We start from the raw sequence: 20,081 nt of genomic DNA, 5'->3' as shown, positions 1-20,081 counted from the left end.
TATTTTTCTTAGCAAATAACCAATATTTTCAGTGGCTTTTCTTCATTACTTTTTCCTATTGCTTGGTAGTATTTCAGTTTGCTTTTTAAAAAATTATTGTTGTCTCTTTATTTAAATGTTTACTGTGATCTGATATATCAACTTTTTATTTTAGAGTAAGGAGAGATTATCTTCTGTTATTACTGACCTCAACATAATAATGGAGCCCACCGAATATTCAGAATTAAGTGATTTTGTGTCTAGGTAAGATACTGCAAAGTTTTACTTTTTTAGGGGTTGTTTTCACTCTATAGTTTTAAGTTTACCCTGTTTTTTGGTAAGTAAATATCAAGATATCTCTGAAAGCATAACATTATTATTATAGCTTATTTTTATATTCATATGTGTATGGTTTATATATTAAACCTAAATTTTCAATATTATTTTTTCATTCAATGAAAATTCATTATACATTAACTCTGTGCGAGGCTTTAAAATGTGAGGAAGAACAAGATACCATCTTTGATTACTCACGGAATAGGTTTTAGCCTATTGGTGAAGTCATAAGTTAATTATGGAAATAAATCTAAAAATGTGGCTGTGTTCAGTGCTATAGAGGAGAGGTACGGAATGCCTGCTGAAGCATACATCAAGAATGTGACTTCCAAAAAGAACATGGAATCATTTCTTGAAAATTGAGCTGACATCTGAGTAATGTGTAGGTGTAACCTAACACAGAGGTCCTAGACAGAGTAGTTGTGCACGGGCCCTGTGCAAAGAGGAGGTGTTCTGTCTGTGAGCACCTGACAGGAGTAGGGGGTGAGCTGTGTGGTGTGTTCTGAGATGAGGCCACCACGTATGTGAGGTCCACACTACATGGAGTTTGGTATGAGGATTTTGAACATTGTCTTGAGACCAGCATAAAGCTACTAAAGCAGAGCCTGAAGAGTGGTGACATCTTAGAACTGTTGTGGATGCCCCCAGGGAGAAGGGCTTGAACGGGGACAATAGAACGTCCAGTAGGGTCAGTGATTAGCCTATGAAAGCATCAAGCAAGGAAATCTGTAGGGTGGACTAGCCTATGGTAGCAGAGATAGAGCACTGGATGGGTTTGGATTTGGGGGATATTTAGGAAGCACAGTTATTGGTTGAATGGGAGAGATCAGGAGTCCTTGACAGTGGATCACTTCTTGATTGTGGTGATTGCGTTTGTTGAGACTGGGAAAGTTGAAAGAGAATCATGGCAGGTAAGGTTGTGACTTCAGGTTGGACATGTTGAGTGCCCTTGAAACACAGAAGTAAAAATAGGAAGTATATAGCTCAGAAGAGGTGTAGGCAGGAGATAGAGCCCCAGAGTTTTCTGCCAGTGGGTAGAAGTTAAAGCCCTTAACTTGAGGAGATTGCCTGTGGAGAAAATAGAAATGGAAGAGGGTCCAGAGGTGGACCTTATGGTGGAGACAGGGGCTTGCCAGATGGATTGGACAGGGAACAACTGTGTGGGAGGAAACCAGGAATGTGTTGTTGACCACTGACAACTGGAGTGACCACTCTTCTCCAGTGTCATTGTAGAGATCTTTAGTTCCTCTGGATCGCTTAGGTCCTGACAAGTCTGCTGTAAGGGTTAATTTTGAGGCAGGGGCTGCCTTCAAACCTTCCTTTTAATTTTGTTTTTTCCCAGTCTGACAGTGTTACTTCTAGGGTGTGATAGTGTGAAAATTCTCATCCACATCTTTTCAAATCTTCTGTCCTGTTTTCTGTTCTTCTCCTGCAGTGCTAATTGCACACATATTAGCCATTTCATATATTATCTCAGGGATTGGATGCTTTGTTCTATGTCGTTCACTCTTTGTTTTTTCTTACATTTCAGTTTGGGTAATTTCTGTTACCCTATTTTCAAGTTCACAGATTCTTTCCTCCGTTGAAGTCCCTCCTACCAGTGAGCCCTTTGAAGGAATTCTTCACTTCTAATGTGGTGTTTTTTACCTCTTGCATTTTCTTTTGATCGTAATTTCTCTCTCTCTCTACTGAAAGTCCCCATTTGTTAATGCATTTGTACAACTTTTTCCACTAGATCTTTTAATTTATTAATTCTGGCTGTTTTTCTCTTTATGGTTTCATTTTAGAAGTTTTCATATATATGTAAAATAATAGAATAACTAACCTGCAGCTACACAATAGACATGAACAATTATCAATATTTTTCTAATCTTATTTCATACGTTGCTGCATATTTAAAAAAATTTTTTTTTTTTGGTTTTTTTTTTGTTTTTTATTTTTGATACTGAGAGAGACAGAGCATGAGAGGGGGAGGGGCAGAGAGAGAAGGAGACACAGAACCGGAAGCAGGCTCCAGGCTCAGAGCTAGCCGTCAGCACAGAGCCCACGCGGGGCTCGAACCCACGACCGTGAGATCTGACCTGAGCCGAAGCCGGAGGCTCAACCGACTGAGCCACCCAGGCGCCCCCAAAAAATTTTTTTTAACATTCATTTCTGAGAATGAGAGAGACAGAGCGTAAGTAGGGGAGGAGCAGAGAGAGCGGGAGACGCAGAGTCTGAAGCAAGCTCCAGGGTCCTGGCTCCTAGCTCTCAGCACAGAGCACGCTCAGAGCCCAACTTGAGGCTCAAACTCAAATACTGTGAGACGATGACCTGAGCCTGAAGTCAGACGTTAACCAACTGAGCCACCCAGGAATCCATCTATCTTTTTTTTAATGTTTGAGAGAAAGAGAGAACAATAGAGGGGGAGTGGCAGAGAAAGAGAGAATCCCCAGCAGTCTCCATGCTCTCAGCACAGAGCCCGATTTGGAGCTCAAAGCCCCGAACCGGGAGATGGTAACCTGAGCCAAAATCAAGAGTCAGAAACTCAACCTACTTAGTAGCCCCCCGGCGCCCCACCACCATCTGTCATCAAGAGACTTCACATGTTTTAAAACTGAACTCTGTGTGCATAAAACAGTAACTTGCCATCTTCCTCTCCATTCTTATTTCTGGCTCCGTGATTTTTAATCACGGTTATTTTAAAGTCCCTGTCTCATAGTGCCAATATCTGTATCATCTAGGAGCCTGATTCTGCTGATTCTGGGGTCTTTTTTCCGGAATTTTTGTATGTCATCATTTTTTTTTAAATGATATGTTGTGGGAAAACAATAGTGATTGAAGCAAATAGCGTTTATGCTCAGAAGTGGGCACATTTCTTTAATCATTCTACTAGTGGGGTCAACTCAGAGTCCTCAGCAGTTGAGCTGGCTTAGAACTTTTACTGTTTTCGTCATCTTCAGCAGGCTTCAAATCACCACATCACCACAGGTTTCAGATGCTTCCATCTGTGAATTCAAATTCAAGGTCCAGTTTTCCTAAAACTTAGAATGGGTTTTTGGGAGCTGCAGGGTTCTTCTCCGTGTTCCGCATCCGCTCAGCTTTCTGCCTTCCTGAGGGGAGCCTTTCTCCATGTGTTCGATGGTCCCCCAGCAGTAGTTGTTGAGGCTTACCCGCGCCTTGGGCTGGGCTCCCCAGTGTTCCTGCTCCTCCTCGCCAGTAGAGCCACAGCCAGCCTGGATTGGGGGTTGGTCTTGGCCAGGAGACACTTCCATGTTTCTCCTGCAGGGCTAACAGAAGAGCGCTTGGATTAGTGTAGGATCCTGGGCCCAGTGGGTTTCCTGCTCCTCCCATGGAATGGGGTTTTTGCCTCTGCCCCTCTCCTGAAGCAGTGGATCTTTGTCTTGGTAACAAGAATGTTTTCTGTCCTTCTCCCAAAGTCGTATTGGTTTGACTTATGCTCCTCCCTTGGAAGCAAGAGATTTTTTTTCTTCCATTGCTTTGTTGCCTTTTTTTCAGCATTTCAGGGTTTTTGGTTCCCATCAAAGAAGAGTTCTGGCTTCATTTTGTTCCCCGGCAGTGCCTGTGCCAGAGATGGGGAGCTCTCTCTGCCATGACCCTGGTTTTCCTGGCGGTGTCCCTGTGTGTCTGGCGTTCTGGCCTGTTCCAAAATGACACTGTATCGCATATTTGTTTTTAAGAGTTTGTCAAAATTTGGGGTACCTGGTTGACTCAGTTGGTTGAGCATCCAACTCTTGATTTCAGCTCAAATCATGTTCTCACAGTTTGAGATTTCAAGCCCCACATGGGGCTCTCTGCTCATGGCGTAGAGCCTGCTGCAGACTCTCTCTCTCTCTGCCCTTTCCCTGCATGTGCACACATTCTCACTCTTCCCCTCTCTTTTTCTGTATATAAAAACAAAAAATAAAGTCCCCAAAACTTAGCAACAACAAAAAATGAATTTGTCAAAATTTTGCCTATTTCTTGTTACCCACTTGAATGGGGGCTGCTTTCCTCCCCTCCACTGACCCAAGAGCAAACAGTTTGTGTCATGTCTGTTCTTTGAGGAAGAAAAATTTATTGGTCGCCTTGTGGCGTTGGGTCTCTAAAGGACTCAAGAAAGATCATGATTTTATAGATTATCCAGATTTGCTTGATGTTGTGTGCAAATGGTCTTCTCTGCAGCTTTTTACATCCTGAGTAGAATCAGCTCTTTCCATTATTTTCTCTGATTTTCATTCCATAATTTGGGACATGGTCTCTGTTCATCTTTGGCATCTGTCTTACCCTTTCTTTGTATTTTCTGTTTCTTTGTATCTTTGTGATTATTCCTGATTATTCCCCAGATCTGTGTTTCAGTTCAGTAATTATTTCTTCAGTTTCTAATTAATCTGCTTTTAAACCCCTCTCCACTGAATTTTCAATTTCATGGACAGTACTTGTCATTTGTAAAAAGTTTTATGTGTCTTTTTAAATTTTCCTATCTTTAAAAAAATTTTTTTTAAACATTTATTTATTTTTGAGAGACAGAGACAGATCATGAGCAGGGGAGGGCAGAAAGAAGGACACAGAACCAAAAGCAGGCTCCAGGCTCTGAGCTGCCACCATAGAGCCTGATGTGGGACTCAAACCCACGAACTATGAGATCATGACCTGAGCCGAAGTCGGATACTCAACCGACTGAGCCACCCAGGTGCCTTTTTTTCCTGTCTTTTAAAAAATAAACACCTTAGGGGCATTTGGGTGCTCAGTGGTTAAGTGTCTGACTCTTGATTTTGGCTCAAGTCATCCAGCTCTGTGCTGATGGTGTGGAGTCTGCTTGGGATTCATTCTCTCTCTCTTTCTCTACCTGCTCATGCTGGCATGTGCACACATGTTTTCTCCATATATATATATATATTTTTTTTTTTTTTTTTTTAAGAGTGAGAAAGTGTGAGTGGGGGAGGGGCGGGGGGCGGGGAGAGAATCCTAAGCAGGCTTTGCACCGTCAATGCCAAACCCAATGTGGGACTCAAACTAATGAATGGCGAGATCATGACCTGAACTAAGGTCAGATTCTTAACTGACTAAGCCACCCAGGTGCCCCTATATTTTAGTTTATATGACTCAGCTTAAGGGCGACTCAGTCAGTTGAGCATTCGATTCTGGGCTTTGGGCTCAGGTCATGATCTCAGTGGCATGGGATCAGTCCCCATACAGGGCCCTGTGTGCTCAGTGCAGAACCTGCTTGGGCTTCTCTCTCTCTCTCTCTCTCTCAAAATAAGTAAACTAACATAAAAAACAAACAAAAATAGGGAAATAGCCAAGACATTTTTCCAGAGGTCTGTGACGTTTTGCATTTGTACCAGCAATGTGTGAGTTCTGGTTCTACGTGCTGTGCAGCGTGTGCCGTGTGTGTTTATTTGGTTTCAGCCGTTCTAGTGGGAGTGTAGTGCATCTCGTCTTCCTGATGGTTGAGACCATGAGCATCTTTACACATATTTAACTGCTGTCTGCTCATCCTCTTTGGTGAAGTTTATGTTCATATATTCCACTCATGGCTTCATTAGGTTGTTTCCTTACTGTTGTGAGAGTTTTTTATGTATTCTCCGTACATGTCCTTTGTCATATATACAATTTTCAAATATTGTCTCCCATTCTGCAATTTGTCTTTTCATTTTCTTTTTTTTTTCTTGTTTAAGAATTTATTTTTAAGTAATCTCCACACCCAACACTCGAACTGACAATTCCCAAGATCAAGAGTCACATGCTCTTCTGAGCCAGCCAGATGCCTCTTGTCTTTTCATTTTCTTAATAGTATCTTTCAAAGAGCAAAATTTTTTTAAGAAGATAATCTTTTTTTTCCTTTTATATGTTTTTGGCGTGATGTCTGTGACTTTTGCTTAACCTCAAGTCATGAAGATTTTCTTCAAAATTAAAAATTTTACCTTTTACATTTAGATTTATGAATCATTTACATTTAATGTACTCATTGATATTTTTTTTTATTGAGGTCTACCCAGTTAGTCGTTTTTTGTGTTGTTGTTTTGTTCTTCTTTTTTCTTTTCATGCATTTTTCTGGATGATTTGAATATTTAAAATTTTTTTTATTAAGTAAATTCCACCCTCAAAGTGGGGCTCAAACTCGTGACCCCAAGATCAAGGGTTACATGATCTATTGACTGAACCAGCCAAGTACACCTATTTGAATATTTAAAAAACTATTTTATTGTAATTTGTTTTTTTTGCTATATTTTTACATATTACACAAATATATAAATTTCTCCTTTGCTTTTGGGCCTCCAATTATATGAATGTAAAAGCTTTTGGCATTGTCTCATGTGTACCTGAGGCTCTGTTAAGTTTTTCCATTTTTTCCTTCTGTGTTATTCAGATTGGATGGTGGGTGCGCTTACCACCATGATGATATTGAATAGCTCCTTCAGCACAGAAATCCTGCATGTTCTTCCTTTATAGTCATACCCTTCTCCCACCCTTCATCCCCTGGCAAAACCTGCTCTGATCATCATCACTAGAGTTTTACCTCTTACAAAATGTGAAATAAATGAAATTCCATAGAGACTGGCCTCTTTACTTAGCTAAAGTAAATGAACTGAGATCCATCCATTTTTTCATTAAAAATTTTTTTTAAATCTTTTTTTATTTTTGAGGTGGGGGGGGTTGGGGCTGCAGAGAGAGAGAGAGACACAATCCAAAGCAGGCTCTAGACTCTGAGCTGTCAGCACAGAGCCCAATGTGGGGCTCGAACTCATGAACCCTGAGATCAGGACCTGAGCTAAAGTTGGACGCTCAACCGACTGAGCCACCTAGGCATCGCCGTGTTTTCATTTCTTGAGTAGTATTCCATGTACAGATACAAGTGTGTTTGCCCTTTCACCCATTGGAGGACATCTGGGTGATTTCCTGGTTTGGGTGATTATGAACAGAGCTGCTGTAAACACTGATTAGAGGTTTTTGTGTGATGGAAGTTTTTTCTCCATGATAGATAACCAGAAAGGAGTTGCTGGTTCATATGATTACAGTATGTTTAAATATATAATGAACTGGCACAGTCTTTTCCAGGATGACCATACCATACTGCATTCCCACCTGCAGTGTGTAAGAGTGACTGATAATATTTTAGTGAATAATTCACTTCTGATACCCATCTGATTTTAGATCTAATAGAACTTTAGAATTTTTCTTTTAGATTTCTCTTTATGTTTTGCTTTGTCCTAAAGAAAAAGACATTTGGGGGTGCCAGGGTGGCTTAGTCGGTTAAGCATCTGGCTTCGGCTCAGGTCATGATCTCACAGTTCGTGGGTTTGAGTCCCACGTTGGGCTCTGTGCTGACAGCTAGCTCAGAGCCTGGAGCTTGTCTTCAGAGTCTATGTCTCCCTTTCTCTCTGACCCTCCCCTCCTTGCTCTGTCTCTCTTTGTCTCTCAAAAAAAAAAAACCACCATAAAAATTTTTTAAGGAAAAAGACATTTGGAATAATTTTATTTTTCTGACTATTCTAGTTCAGATTGAAATGTGTCACTGCCAACATTTTGTGAAAGAAATCCATAACATCTGTTTAACATTTAGTGAAGCTTGGACTATGCCTGGGAAAAATAGATAAATTACAGTCACTCTTAAAACTGTAAGAGCCAGTGGTGCACAGTGTCATTCTTTCTGTAATGGAAGAGTGTTTGTTGTAATGGAGTGTCCTTCATGGAGATGTGAATGGGGGTGAAGGTTGAGATTTAGTCCACTTTGCCATAAAGTTCTGTGTTTAAATGAATGTCGCGGGTCAGGCTCTTTTCTCCCTCTGTTTCTGTGTCTGGTGTCTGTAGTGTGTGTATGTGTTTAAATCTGGGCTGTTGGATTTTTAAGATTTTTTTTTTCATGGCTCCCTTCCTCATCACATGATTAAGAGCTTAGTTTTGCTCTCTTGTTTGATGGTGATTAAAATATGAGACTATTGAATACTGAAAAGGAACCAAGGGCTGAAGAGGGAGGGGGAGGGAAGGAGTGTGGTGGTCATGGAGGGGAGCACTTGTGGGAAAGAGCACTGGCTGTTATATGGAGACCAATTTGACAATAAACTACTAAAAATAAAAATAAAAAAATAAAATATGTCACTTTGGCCTGCAAACTCTAATGAAGGAACTGCTGCTCTTTGTTTAGGCCTGTGTTCCTGGGAGAGTAATTTGTTTTCTCAGATGTTAAAAAGGTATTGGTAACATGCCGGAGGAAGATTTAACACTTAGTCTCCAGGGTTCCCTGTGGAATAGATGCTATTCTGTAACTGTGTGTTAATGCATCTGTTCTTTCATTTTCTTCATTTTCTGGGTCTGTTTTTTCCTCAGTTCCCATGTTCTGATTTCTTTTCGATTATTTAAGTATTTTTTACTATTCCATTTTAATTTTATCTACGGACTTTTGGGCTGTGTCTGGGTTTTGAGGTTTTTTGTTATTTAATCACTGGCTGCTATAGGGATTGCAGCGTTCATCATCTAACTTTCAGTGCTCTCCTTAGACGTGGTGCTTTGCCTCCACAAGGGTCATCTGGAAGCCTTGTCACCAGATACATCCCTTCCCTCCGCGCTCTGCATTGTGCTTTTCACAGGACTTACGTTCATCTGTGTGTACCTAAGACCCCATCAGCTAGTGTTAAGAGTTTTTACCTTTGACCACCATACATAATTTAAAGAGCTTAAGAGAAGACAAATACTTTTGTTGTATTTACCCAGATTTTTACCATTTCTGCTGCTTCTCCTGGTGGAACCTTTTTAGAACACATTACATGTATTATAGCTCTGTTCTCTTAAATACGTGGTGTACGTTTTTGAGAAAAGTGATAGTCCCTTATGTATTCATAGCACAGTAATCGACCTCATAAGCTGACATTGATATAACACTTTTATCTAATCTGCCACCCATATTTCCATTCGTCAGTTGATCTAATGATGATGTCCTTGTCTGCACTTACTTTTCCCGCGCATTAATCCGATCCCGTCTGCTGTCAAGTATTGCATGTGATTGTCATGACTTTATAGATTTCCTTTAATTTGGAACGATTCCAAAGCCTTTCTTTGCCTTTTATTACTTTGCCAACTTGATGGAATACAGGTCTTCTATCTTTCCTACCTGCTAGTAGAATGATCCTCATTTTGTCTTTGATCTTTATTCACCATCAGTTGCTGTCCTGAAGCAAAATACCATACAAGTGGTATATTGTCCGTCTCAGTTCTCTGACCATGTAGGTGGCAGTAATTTTCATCCAGTCATACTGTTGCCTTACTCTCCACTAGTCTGTAGTTTGGTTTTTGTTTTGTTGTTGTTGTTTGTTTGTTTTGCCCTCTCTTGAAATAATAGGCAGTCTTTAAGGGGACATTATGACCACGCAGATACTACTTGCCATTAAATTTTCTGCTTAGAGTTCGCGTCCCCTGGTGACTCTTGTACGATCACTCGTTGTTGTAATGGTTGCAGAATGATGATGTTTCAACTCTGGCTCTTCCTCCACTCAATAGACATTAGGCCTTATGCTTCAGAGATAGATCTCCTGGGGGCACCTGGGGGGGCTCAGTTGGTTCAGCATCCGACTTTTGATTTCAGCTCAGGTCATGAAATCATGATTCGTGAGACTGAGCCTCGTCTTGGGCTCTGCACTGACAGCGTGAAGCCTGCTTGGGATTCTCTCTCTCCTTTTCTCTTTGTCGCTCCCCTACTCATGTTCTCTCTTTCCGTCTGTCTCTCTGAAAACAAATAAATGAACTTAAAAAAAGAAATAGAATTACTTTCTCCCCTATATATGTGTGTTTATGTGTACATATCTATTTGTTATAGTATGGTTTCATTCTTAGCTATTTTTAATATTTATAATTTCTTACTCTATTTTGGTGTGCAAATTGTCTTCTCCTTGACCAGTGGGAACTTCTTCAAGCTGGTTCCTGAATCCATGTGATATTCCCTCATTATATTTTTGAGCATTTCCTTCTATTCTGGCATAAAAAGATTTTCCAGGCTCAACTTATACCTATTCTGCCTCAGTATGTAAATTTAAAAATGAAAAAAATAATGCGTATCCAATGCATATTCTGTACTTCGTGATGGATTAGTCTCTAAGAATACAATGATGAACAAGATCATAGTTTCTGACTTCATGAATCTGACAGTCTAGTGAAGGAACAGAGTCCGTACAGGCTGGTCAGTGCTGGTGTAAGTGCCACGGGAGCGACAGTGCACACCTGCCATGTGGCAAGTCTGCTCTGTGTGCTGAGCGTGTCACCGTGTGCAGATAGCACTCCTCCGCCCACGGACAGTGAATAAAACCAACATGGGAAGTAGGTAATACACCAGAGAGAGAAAAGTGGTCCAGGGGAAAATACGCCAGGAGGAGAGAGAGTGAATGTGCGGGGTGAGGGAATGGTATCTAAGGCAGATTGCACGTTCAGGAGGGTCTCGTGACAGGGTTACACAGAAGTAAGTCAGGAGCCTCGCCTCACGGCGTCCAGTTGTTATCAACTGGAGGTGCTCCACAAACGTACCACACTGTGTCCTGGGTGACAGTCATTCAGGTGCAGGTGAATTATAAACATAAAGGCGGTATGTGTTCGTATAACATATTTCCTTGGCTTTTTCCTTGAACTAATGACTAAAGCTACTGAATTAGGAAAGGTATTTCATCTCTGTAGAACTTTGTGTGTATCTTCAAAATGAAGAAACTAGACAAAATTATATGTAAGCCTTTGCCCCATTCCCAAAGTTCATATGTTTATGAATCAAAGAATAAAAATATTTCTGAGAAATAGTGGAACTTATTGGAATAGGAATGAGAGAGCTATGAGAAGAACATTTGTTGTGACTTAGGTCCCCTTACAACTTGGAGTGGTTGTCACTGTTTGGAAAATGCCTCTCAGCAAAACCAGATCTACGAAGCGCTGATCCCCAGGGCCACCCACTCTCCACGGAATCACTCCATCTCACAGATCGCGTATTGTCTGGTCGTGCTTGGGGTGCAGATTCCTAAACTCCTTTGGGAAGCGCTCCCGCTCTAGTTACAAGACTTCTCCAAGAATGAAGTCTGTGTCAGGGGCTGGCTTACTTTTTTTTTTTCTTTTTGAAAGGCACTCCTTTTGGGGAAAATAAAAGCCCAGAAAATCATAAAAAGCCATAATTGGAAGGGATTTGGACAGGCACCCTGAATGAACATGCTTTTTTTTTTTTTTTTTTTTTTTGCATCTGAGAGCATTTCCCAAGAATCCCTATTCAGTTAATCCCTGTACCGACTTACACAGAAACCCTCATGAAGGTATCATGACAAGTTCTAATAAACTCACTAAAACTAGCTTCAGAGTGGCTTCAGAGTGTCATGTGCCCAGCGATCATGAGCTGTCCTGTGCTGGCCACCTTCATAGAAATAGCACTGTAATACAATCCCAGCCGCCGTGAAGACCACTGTGGGGAGGTCCCTCCGAGAGGCAGTGCCAGTGAGTTAGTTCATCACTCCTTGCAGGACCGTCTGCCCAGGTGGCTCAGAAAGGAGCAGGTGTGCCTCCCCGCTGCAGCTTGTGTGCTCTGGGCTGGTTCTTCTGCTGTATGCAGGACCCGGCAGCTACGTCTGTGCTTACGTGGACTGCATGGCTAATATTTAAAGGTTAAGAATAAATGCATCCAAACCTATTTTAATAGGTTTTATTTTTATTTGAGTATTGTAAGGCTGACAGGTTGGGAGATGGTCGCCATCGAAAAGATAGTTTGTTATAGTTCCTAACGAGAGGGGCACACTGTGTCACTGGGGGCCATGGGAAAGCCCTGGAGAGGCAGAGGGAGAATGGGATTCTAGTGGTTTTTGAGGGAGAGAATGGGTGAGGCAGGGTGAGTAGGCTTAGGCTTGACTAGTTTGAATAACTTCAGGATGCTCTGGAGCGCAGGGCTTGTCCCTGGTACCCGACCCTGGGAATTAGGGCGGGTAGATTGCAGCCAGAGTTTTGAGAGCTTGATAATGGAGTTGGTTGGGGTGTGGGCCTTGGACTGGTTGGATCGTGTTTAAAAGCATGCTCACAAGCACGTTGTTTACGGTCTGTAGGAATTTGCTAACTTGAGAGGGACAGTTCCTCCAGGGTCAGCAAGGCCCCAGATGGTAAAGTGTCGGAGTGCAGAAACCAAACGGTCAGGACAGAGAGCCTCTCTGAGTTCTTTTAACGTCCAACGCGTAGATGTCAGTGAAACTAGCAAAGCAAGTACCTTTGACAATTTTATCCTCCAAAGAAGAGGAAGAAAACTGACCAAAAGTGTGAGAATCATATTTCTGAGAACTTTAGAAAGGAGCCGAAGAAGTCTTGAAGCAATCTAGGGAGGATTTATTTAGGAAAAACAGCAGAATCTTGATAAGTAGCTTCTTAAATGCCCTGTTTCCAGTTCTCCCTTAGGAGATCTGTGGTCACCTTGCTGACTGTAAGCCTGCAATCACAGTGACAGCCAGCGAGGCTGGCAGCCACCGGATGGGCCAGGATAGTTGAGAGCCCTTCAAAGATGCATTCCCTGTGAAGTGTTCTCATTTGACCTGTTCTTAGTTCCCTCAAAGAACTCACTTGCAAGGCTGTATTTTTTTGGACCTGATGTAGAGCTTACCAGGTATGAAAGCCTTTTCTTTGGGAGTATCTGGTGAACATATTTTGAAACAATTTTTAAACTTCGTGGCTGCCTGAGGTGGTGCCTCACACTTGGGCGAACGAATAGTTTAATTGAATACCTTAAAAGGAAAAGTTGGTGAATGGGATCGCCGTAAGGACTTGGAAAAGCTCTGATGAATTCCTGAGACTCCAGAAAGTCCATGTGTTGGGTTGTGTGCACGCTGAAGGTGACACTCATACCCAGGAAAGACCTGAGATGCCCTGACTACCGTTCTCACTGCCGGCCGATGTACCGTGAGGCTCTGCCAAAGCAGTAGGCAAAGGCTGAGGTGGGAGTCTGCCTTGCCAAGTGTTGGAGGCGTGCCCCGACGCACACGGGGAGCCCCTGGGCGAAGCCTGGGAGACGCGTGGTTCTCCGTGTTTGAGTGAATCTCTATCGAATACCAGCTAACTGAGCAGAGACTCGAAGAGCCACACAGCAGGGTATATATAGACTTTACAGATTTTTTTCAGAAAAGTCAGTAAACAAACAAAAGGAACAAAAAGCACAAGTCTTGGAGAGGGGTGGAATCCGATTTCAAGAATTATCACGCTATATTGTTTAAAATATTCCGTTTTCGGGGCCCCTGGGTGGCTCAGTCGGTTAAGGTTGGACTTCGGCTCAGGTCATGATCTCATGGTTTATGGCTTTGAGTCCCTCATCAGGCTCTGTGCTGACGCTCTGAGCCTGGAGCTGCTTGGGACTCTGTGTCTACCTTCCTCTCACTGCTCCCTGCTCGTGCTCTGTCTCTCAAAAATAAATAAAACATTAACAAAATTATAAAATATTCAGTTTTCAACAAAAATTGCAAGACATGCAAAACACAGAAAACAAAACAAGAAAATATGGCCCATGCACAGAGGAAAAGAACAACTGATCTATAAAAACCATCCCTGAGGAAGCCCAGGCTTAGACCCACTGGACAGAGGCTGTAAGTCAGCTGTTTGAAATACGCTCAGAGAGCTGGAGGCAACTATGCCAGTGAGGTCTCTGGTAGCAAATTAGTTTTCTTTATGTGAGAATCCTTACTTTCTTTCTGGAAGATTTTCTGTGGATATAGAATTTTAGTTGGGTTAGTCCTTTCCTTTCAGCTTGCGAAAAATGTAGTGCCACTTGCTCTTGGCCTCTGTGGTTCTTGGTGAGACGTGCAGTCTTTCTTTTTAATTCTTTGTTTTGTTTTTAATTTTCAGAAATTTGGTTGTCATTTGTCTGAGCTTAGACATCCTTATGAGTATGTAGGCATAGGGTGTTTTTTGGTTTTTGTTTTTGGGTTTTTTTTTTTTTTTGGTCACATTTGGGAATTACCCATTCCTTTTTTGTTTGTTTGTTTTTGAGAGAAAGCGTGCAAAAGCAGGGGAGGGGCAGGGATCGAGGGAGTCACAGAATCTGAAGCAGACTTTGTGCTGTCCACACAGAGCCTGATTCGGGGCTCAAACCCACAAACTGTGAGATCGTGACCTGAGCCCAAGTCAGATGCTCAATCATATGGATTTAGTGTTGGCCTTTACACGTGCAGTGTGAAGGTGTCACCGGGCTCTGACAGCGCTGCAGGGCATCTGGGCACAAGCTCGTGGTGTGTTCCCATCATAGTGGTGCTAAGTCTCCCGACAGTGAGCACAAGTGTTTGCCCATTGACTTAGGTTTGCTCTCATACTTTTCAGTGATGTTTTGTAGTTTTCCAGTGGACCGTTTGGGCTAGATTTGTTCCTACATGTTTTATTCTTTTGGATAGTATTATAAATGGAGTTGTTTTATTTTATTTTCAATTTGTTTATCACTCGTGTATAGAAGTGTAAGTAATCATGTTTATCTGTATTTATATGGCACATCAGTTCGTAGTTTTCTTCTTTTGTGATGTCTTTCTGTGGCTTTGGTATCAAGATAGTGGTGGCCTGATAGAATGAGTTAGGAGGTGTTCTTTTTCTTTCTTTACCCTTCTTTTCAAATTTGAGAATGACTGATGTTAATTCTTCCATAACAATTTGAGAGAATTCACCAGTGAAGCCATTTGGTCCTGGACATGTCTTTGTTGGGAAACTTCAGTTATTGATTCAGTCTCTTTACTTGTTACAACTTTATTCAAATTTTTGGTTTCTTCTAGAGTCAATTTTGGTAGTTTGTATATTAAGAATTTGCATATTTCATCCAGATTATTTCATTTGTTTCCTACATTGTTTATAGCATTTTCCTATCCTCTCTTTTAGTTCTGTAAGGTCAGTAATAATATCCAGAGTTTCATTTGATTTTGGTGATTTGAATTGTCTTCTTTGTTAGTTCACTTAACTAAACAGGGTGTCAGTTTTGTTAATGTTTTCAAAGAACCAATTTTTCACTTTATTTTTCTATTTTCTGTTGCATTATATCTTTTTTAAACTTGATTATTTCTTTCCTACCGCTAGCTTTATGTTCAGGTTGCTCTTCTTTTTTCTAATTCCCTAAAGTATAAAATTATTGATGAGATTTTTCTTTTTCTTTTTTTTACATTTATTTACTATTTGAGAGAGAGAGTGAGACAGAGCATGAGAGGGGAGGGTCAGAGAGAGAAGGAGACCTAGAATCTGAAGCAGGCTCCAGGCTCTGAGCAAGCATTCAGCACAGAGTCCGATGCGGGGCTCGAACCCACCAACTGTGAGATCATGACCTGAGTCGAAGTCGTACGCTTAACCAACTGAGCCATTCAGGGGCCCCGAGATTTTTCTTTTTTTTAGTGTTGGTGTTTACAGTTCTAAATTTTTCTCTTTGCACTGCTTTTGCTCTTGTATAAGTTTTGGTGTGTTGCATTTTCATTTTTGTCAAATAATTTTCTAATTTTGTTATTCTTTTGGCCATTGGTTGAGTCCATTGTCTAATTTCCATATAGTTCTGAATTTTTCATTTTTCCTTATCAGCTCCTGCTTTTATGCCATTGGTAACGATATTTTGTATAATTTTGTCTTCTAAAAATGTATCTAGACTTGTTTTGTGACCAAACATACAGTTTATCTGGAGAATGTTCTATGTGTACTTGAGAATAATAAGCATTGTGCTGTTCTTGGGGGGTGTGGTTTTTATATGTCTATTGGGTCTAATGGTTTATACTGTCAGTCAGATCCTCTCTTTTCTTATTGATTTGTGACTAGTTGTATCTGTTATTAAAAGTGGGGCATTGAAATGTCCAGCTGTTATTGAATATTTATTTCTCCTTTTAATTCTGTCAAATTATACTTCATGTATTTTGAGATTCTTTGTTAGGTGCACATATGTCTTTATAAGATATATTGTATCTTCGTGGTGAGTTGAAGCTCGTGTCTGTGTAATATGTAATGCTTTGCCTCTTATAACAGTTTCTGACTTACATTCTGTTTTGTCTGATAGTAACATAGCCACCCCAGCTCTCTTTTGGTTATTATTTGCATGGAGTATCTTTTTCAGGCCTTTTATTTTTTGGCCTCTTTGTGTATATGTCTCTGAGGTGAGTTTCTTATGGACAGCATACAGATGGGTCAAATTTTGTAAAAATTCATTCTGCCAGTTGGACTTGTAGTTGGAGAGTTTAATCCATTTACATCAAAAAGTATTTACTGACAAGGAAGCATTTGCTTCTTTCGTTTTGCTGTTTGTTGTCTGTGCACCGCATTGTTTTTATTCCTCCATTACTAGCATCGATGTTGAATTGATTTTTCATAGTGTCCCATTTTGATTCTCTTTTCCTTATCTTTTAGTTATTGTTTTGGTGATTACCTTGAGAATTAAAATGAACATCTTTGACTTATAACAACCTTATAATATTCACTTACTTTCAAAGGTATGCAAAAACCGTGTGTCCTTCTTTCTTCCCCTCCTCTTTTGTATCGTGATTATCACAGGTTACGTTTTTATACGTAGTATATTCAGTAACGTAGATTTCACATTATGCTCTCCATATTTGTTTTTAAGTCATACAGGAAAAAAAGAGGGATTATAAATCAAAAATATAATAATACTGTCTTTGTTATTTACCTGTGTAACCAGTGTTCTTTATTTCTTCATTAAGACTTTGAGTTACAGTACAGTATTCTTTCATTTCAGCCTGAAGGATTCCCTCAGCATTTCTTGTCAGGTGTATTAGCCATGAACTCCCTCAGCTTTTTAATACCAGAGAATGTCTTGATTTCTCCTTCATTCTTGAAAGATAGTTTTGCCAGATATAGAATTTCTGGTTGACGTTCTTTTGGTACATAAAGTGTCATTCCAGTGCCTCGTGGCCTCCCTGGTTGTTGATGGTAAGTCTGTGGTTGGTCTTACTCGTGGTTCCTCATATGATGAGTGGCTTCTTTCTTGTCGTTGTGAGGGTTCTGTCTTTGGTGTTTGGCAGATTGAGTGTAATGTGCCTTTGTGTGGATTTCTCTGAGTTTATCCTTTGTACAGCCTGGGAGCTTCTCTGATGTGTCTAAAGTTTTCATCCGGTTTGGAGAGAATTTCTGGAGGTATACTTTCAGTTTCTTTGTCTCTCAGCTCTCCTGTCACGCAGCTACATGTATGTTGATATACTTGATGGAGTCCCACCGTTTTTTAGGCTCCATCTATTTTTCTGTATTTTTTTCTTCCTGTTTTTTAGAATGGGTAGTTTCACACCAGCCTGTGTTCATTTTTGCAGATTATTCTGCTTGCTCAAATCTGTCAACCCCTTTAGTGAATTTTTTACTTCATATTTAAAAATTTTTGGTTCTAAAATGTCTACGTTTCCTGTTTATAATTTCTCCTTACTAATATTCCTTGTCATACATATGGTTTTCTTGGTTCCCTTGAGTTCCTTGAACACACTCGAGACATGTCGGTCTAAGGTCCTTGTGTAGTAGTTCCGAGGCATTTTCTTGAGGACAGTTTCTGAGAACTGTTTTCCTTGTAGCTCAGTCGTTTTATATATTTTCTTTGCATGCTTAATTTTTTTTTAAGTTTATTTATTTTGAGAGAGACAGAGACAGAGAGTGTGTGTACACATAAGTCGGAGGGGGGTACAGAGAGAGGGGGAGGGAGGGAGGGAGGGGGAGAGAGAGAGAGAATGAGAATACCAAGCAGGCTCCACACTGTCAGTGCAGAGCCTGATACGGGGCTTGAACTCACAAACCGCGACGTCATGACCTGAGCTAAAGTCAGATTCTTAACTGAGGAATCGAGGCACTCCTGCTTGCTTAATTTTTTGTGGTTGTTTTTGAATATGGACATTTTGGATATTATGCACAAAAAGGAAACACAATCAATGAAAGCAAAAATGTTTCATCTCCAGTTTCTGCATTCTGGCTCTTTGTTGGGACGTTCCTTCTGCACTTAGCGAGCTCTTTCAACACTCTGCCTTTGCCTTTATTTATTCCTTGCTTACCTTTAGGCTAAAGTTCAGCCAGAGTTGAAAGTATATGGTCTTCTGAGGTCTTTTCTGAGCAAACTCTCTGCCCTGTACGTGGTTTTCCAGTTCCGTCTTACATGGATTCTTTTCAATCTTGTTTTCACTCTACACTCTTTCCCCCCTTGGCTTTCAGCATGTCTGTTGTTCTCTGGTTATTTTGTACTTGTTGGCACCTGCTTACTCCTTTGACTCTCAGTATCTTTGAGAAATGCCCTCTGCATTGTCGTGTTTTCAGGAAAGTTCTCAGTTACTGGAAAATAATCAGGCCCCTTTCATTAGTCCTCAGGGACCCCACAGATCAAAACAAACAGAGCTCAGATGGGAACACAGAAGAAACAGTTCCTTGGGAACAAGATCTGTGTGCTGTCAGCTGAGGTTCCACCAAGAAAGCAGGATGTCATCTTCAAGACCCACCATACTTAGGTGGGGACGTGGCTGCATCAGCTAGAACACTGCCACGCTGTCCTGTGCTCAGTGGCTCTTCTCCTGTTACGTGTCTGCTGGGCTACTGTAAACATTTTCCTGTCTCGCCAGTTTCCAGTGAGTGTGACTCACAGTACGTGGTGGTTTTGGTGTTTCTGAGGAAGGACATCTCCGTAGTCCCTACGTTGCTGTGTTTGAGGTTGTCCTTATCTCCAGGCTTCTATGCAAAAGCACAGCCCGCTCCCTTTTATGCCTATAGTTTAAATCGCTCTTTCAGTTTGCTCCTCTCGTGGGCTGCCCGGAGACCCCCCTGATTCTGGGCAGGATTCTACTCTGTGATTCAGTTCCCGATATCTTTGCTTTATTGTTTCTGGTCAGATTTGTGTGAAGGCCACTTGGAATGATCTTGGGGCTTCATAGATGGAGGCGAAGGATCCCTTTCTCTGGGATTTTTCTCCTGGATCGCCCCCATTCTGGGCTTGGGACCCTGAGTGTTGGGTGGGGAATGCTGACAAAGCAATGTCTTGTGTTTGCGGGGCCCTTGTCAGCAGTGCCAGTTGCCTGATTGGGAGGAAGAGAGCACAGCTCCTCTTGGACACTGGGGTTCTGTTTCGCATGGCCTCTCTCTCTCTAACCATTTCAAAAATTTTATTACCTAATTTTTGAAAACTTTTGCTGCTATGTAATAAACCACAGAGGAAAATTATAAACATTATGTTCAGTGGATTAAGTTGCATGATTTCAAACATTGCATTTTTTAAAACTGAGATTTAGTTAACATATGACTATATTCATTTTAGGTGTACAACACGATGATTCAGTGTACATATAAATCATGAAATAATCATCACAGTAAGTCTGGTTAACATCCATCACCATGTGGATTTACAGTTTTTTTTTCTGATGAGAACTTTTAACATTTACACTCATAGCAACTTTCAAATTTATAATGCAGTAATATTAACTATAGTCATACTGTGCGTTAAATCCCCATGACTCATTTATTTTATAACTGGAAGTTTGTACTTTTGGCCACCTGCAGTCATTTTGCCCCCTCTCCACCCCCTCTCTGGCAATTACCAATCTTCCCTCTGTATCTGTGAGTTTGTTGTTGGGTTTTTTTTTTCCTTTGAGGGGTCCCACATAGAAGTGAGGTCTTTGGGGCGCCTGGGTGGCTCAGTCGGTTAAGCCTCCAGCTTCGGCTCAGGTCAGATCTCACGTTCGTGGGTTCGAGCCCCGCGTCAGGCTCTGTGCTGACAGCTAGCTCAGAGCCTGGAGCCTGCTTCCAGTTCTGTGTCTCCTTCTCTCTCTGCCCCTCCCCCTCTCATGCTCTGTCTCTCTCTGTATCAAAAATAAATA

General features: G+C 41.2%; 1 protein-coding gene across 3 annotated transcripts in view; it reads left to right on the top strand.

Annotated features, from left to right (window-relative positions):
* CENPP (centromere protein P) overlaps positions 1-20,081 on the top strand; it is a 211,338-nt gene that overhangs the window by 26,792 nt on the left and 164,465 nt on the right. For all 3 annotated transcript variants that reach the window (XM_029919447.1, XM_029919446.1, XM_029919448.1), the window contains exon 4: positions 155-243. In XM_029919447.1, the coding sequence (XP_029775307.1) occupies positions 155-243 (89 nt within the window). The remainder of the gene's footprint in view (positions 1-154; positions 244-20,081) is intronic.

The sequence above is a fragment of the Suricata suricatta genome, chromosome 13 (assembly GCF_006229205.1).
Source record: "Suricata suricatta isolate VVHF042 chromosome 13, meerkat_22Aug2017_6uvM2_HiC, whole genome shotgun sequence".
NCBI classification, from domain to species: Eukaryota; Metazoa; Chordata; class Mammalia; order Carnivora; family Herpestidae; genus Suricata; species Suricata suricatta.
The sequence above is the reverse complement of the archived record's forward strand: the minus strand, read 5'-3'. Positions and strand labels throughout refer to the sequence as shown.